This window comes from Gekko japonicus, unplaced genomic scaffold (assembly GCF_001447785.1).
Source record: "Gekko japonicus isolate JY-2015 unplaced genomic scaffold, Gekko_japonicus_V1.1 scaffold1468, whole genome shotgun sequence".
NCBI lineage: Eukaryota > Metazoa > Chordata > Lepidosauria > Squamata > Gekkonidae > Gekko > Gekko japonicus.
In genome coordinates this window covers 288,965-291,974 of record NW_015173175.1, presented here as the reverse complement: position 1 = coordinate 291,974, position 3,010 = coordinate 288,965, and the positions used below count along the sequence as shown (strand labels likewise).

General features: G+C 49.3%; 2 protein-coding genes across 2 annotated transcripts in view; both read left to right on the top strand.

Annotated features, from left to right (window-relative positions):
* The window catches only part of CCT4 (chaperonin containing TCP1 subunit 4), a 49,695-nt gene extending 48,591 nt beyond the window's left edge, over window positions 1-1,104 (top strand). The window contains exon 13 of the mRNA XM_015422561.1: window positions 1,070-1,104. Coding sequence (XP_015278047.1) covers window positions 1,070-1,104 — 35 coding nt within the window. The remainder of the gene's footprint in view (window positions 1-1,069) is intronic.
* A 19-nt stretch (window positions 1,105-1,123) lies between these two features.
* The window catches only part of FAM161A (family with sequence similarity 161 member A), a 12,056-nt gene continuing 10,169 nt past the window's right edge, over window positions 1,124-3,010 (top strand). The window contains exons 1-2 of the mRNA XM_015422560.1: window positions 1,124-1,198; window positions 1,808-2,055. Of these exons, the coding sequence (XP_015278046.1) occupies window positions 1,124-1,198; window positions 1,808-2,055 (323 nt within the window). The remainder of the gene's footprint in view (window positions 1,199-1,807; window positions 2,056-3,010) is intronic.

Genomic DNA, 3,010 nt, shown 5'->3' with positions numbered 1-3,010 from the left:
GCTCTGCAGCTTACCTGGCTGCTTCTTGCTCTGACTGGGAGCAGGGGGTGGGGCTCGTTGCATGTGCCCGCCCCCTGGGCTCTTTACTGCCGGAGCTCTGCTCCTGTGCGCTCCTGCAGAAAATGACCCCTGGTTTTAAGCATGTTTTTATTTTAAGTAAAAAAAAACCCCTTTGTGTTTGTGTCCTTTCTAAAGTTTATATCTCCGCTACCTGGCATTATGTTTTATGACACACGTGGCCCGGCCCGACAAGGTCTCATTTATGTCGGATCCGGCCCTCATAACAAATCAGTTCGACACCCCTGGGTTACGGCATCCGTGGTTGTCCTTGCTACCATAAGGGCCTCACCCAGCCCTGTAGCCAGAATTTTTTTTGCTTGGGGGGCAAGTTGGACCTGTTGGCAGGAGGATGGAGGTTAACTTACCAGCAGCTCCCAAGCCCCCCAACGGCTCAGGCTCCCATCGGAGGGGAGGGAGAGGCACGACCTCACAGGGTGTTCCCGGTTTCGCATCTGACTTCTCAAAGTTTGCAAAGCCAGCTCTGGAAGCAGGAAGACCTGGTGAGGCCGCCCCCCCCTCTTCCCCCTGCTGACTCCCTCCCTTCCTGCGCTCCCCCGGCATATTTGTGGGGGGCATCACCTTCATGTGCCCCCGACCGTGGCTACGGTCCCGGCCTCACCCCAAAATAGCCTTGATCTATAGAGTAAGTTAGGGGTCCCAAACGTTTTTGAACATGGGAATTCTGAGACAGGGCGACGGGCACAGTCACGAAATGGCTGCTGCAGGAGGCGGAGCCAGCCACAAAATGTCAGGGAGATAGGTTATCTGCAGCTCTCATATTAACTCTTCAACATTTCAGGCAGAAGCTCTGTTGGACCAGATGCCTTGTAATCTGCACAGCCAGTCCGAAACCCTGCCGGGCAAAAGCCCCACCCACTTTTAAAAGCATCTGGTGGGCACCACGTTGGGGAGCACTGCTATGGGTAAAGCGTTCCTTGGCATCGCTAGCAGGCCTCTTGATGGTCCCATATCAGATGCACTGAACACGGCCCAATCCGTTTTTTTGCAGGTTGCAGAGCTGAGCGGCAGGCGTGTACGCTCTAGGAGATGCCCTGACGTAACGATGCAGAATCGCAGGAACGTGTGTGCCACCTGCAACCCAAAAAGGACTTACTTGTCAGGTAGACCGTTATTACAGGTGAGGAGCTTCAGCCCAAGAATAACGGCATCAGGGGCGGATTAAAGGTCCCTGGTGCCCGAAACACTGACCAATCTTGGTGCCCCCCCCCCCTTTCCACGCTGACCCCGTCCATTTTAGTGGTTGACCTGTCTGACCAGATATACAATGCAGGTTGCAGCAATACAAAAATTTATTCATAGGATAACACAATATGCTGTACAAACTAAGCTTTTCACCCTTTCCCCAACTTTGTGGTGCCCCCTTTGGCCCTGGTGCCCGAAGCACGTGCTTAGTCTGCTTCGTGGTGAATCTGCCCCTGAACGGCATGTAGTTGGGGCCTTTGCCCATCTAGACAGCTAACATTTCGGTCAATTGCAGGGAGGGGCTGTGGCTCAGTGGGAGAGCCTCTGCTTGGCATGGAGAAGGTCCCAGGTTCAATCCCCGACATTTCCAGTTGGAAGGACCAAGGTGGCAGGTGATGCGAAAGACATCTACCCAAGACCCCGGAGAGCGGCTGCCAGTCTGAGTAGGCAATGCCGACCTTGACGGACTGACGGTCTGTTTCAGTAGAAGGCAGCTTCGCCACTTGCTCATCGGACAATAAAAATTGATTTTTTTCTGTTTTAGGATATCCTGGATTTGAATTCGAGTCCCGAGAGGAAGCAGGGTTCGACCATGTCTGACGACTGTGAGGACTGCCTAGACCCTTCCAAAATGCACCTCTCGAATCAGGAATATTACTTGAAACTGGAAGAACTGAAGAACGCTCACATGGAGACGATGGCCCAGTTGGAAAAAATGTATCAGAATAAATTGTATCTCAAAGATGTGCAGCCCTTAACCAAAACGGATGCGACCCGGTCTGCGAAGCATCGGTAGGCTTGATGAACGGTCTCCCCTGCCATAGCGTCGTTTGTAAAATCACTTGTACTTTACGTGCAAACACGTCAACCATCACACCAAAGTATAATTCTTGTGGAATATGTTCAGATAGTTCAGAACCACATATACTAAAACGGGAAGGATATGTAGCATGGCATCGTCTGGGTCCATAGTCTGGGTCCATTTGTGTAGTGAGGCATAGTCCGGGTGAATTTGACTTTGGCAGCAGCATCAGTATGCTTGGAAATAAGTGAGGAGACCTTGCCCAAACAGATTAATAGATTAACAGAAAAAGTAAATCAATGAATGTGTCAACTTGAATACCAGGCTGAATGTAAGATTCCTATATAGGATTTGTTCCTGAGGAAAGATCAGAGGTCTGAAACACTTAAATATCCGGGAAAAGTGTTGGAAAGAGAGACACAGATTGATTGAATTTGGAGCAGACTGCTCTTGAGAATACAAGACTGTTAAAGGGATATAGACTGAGAGTCTGGAGCAGACTGCTGTGTGAAATCTGATTGACCTTTGTATTTTTTTCTATGAAGGAATAAGTGGTTGTTTTTTTAATTACCAGACACTAAACTTTCGAACATGGGAGCCTTATATATCACATGCTCTCGGGGCTCAGTGTCTCAAACTGGTCAGCACACACTGAGGGGAAAAAATCAAAGTATTGGCCCTTTCTTTAGAATCCCTGTCTATGTTGCCCTTTGCTGCTGCATTTCATCAGATTAAAATCAGGATGTTAGATACTGAGCGCCAGAGATTATACAGCCTAGCTAATAAAACCTGCTCCCCCTTGAACTTTGAGATCCCCCTAACTACAGGGAAGATGGCCTCATATTTATCCTCTCTGCAGGTCCCGCAACAACGTAGAACGTTTACCCTGGCCAGGTGTAATGCTATGCCTTCTGCCATTTTATATGGCAGATTTAACAAGGTTTC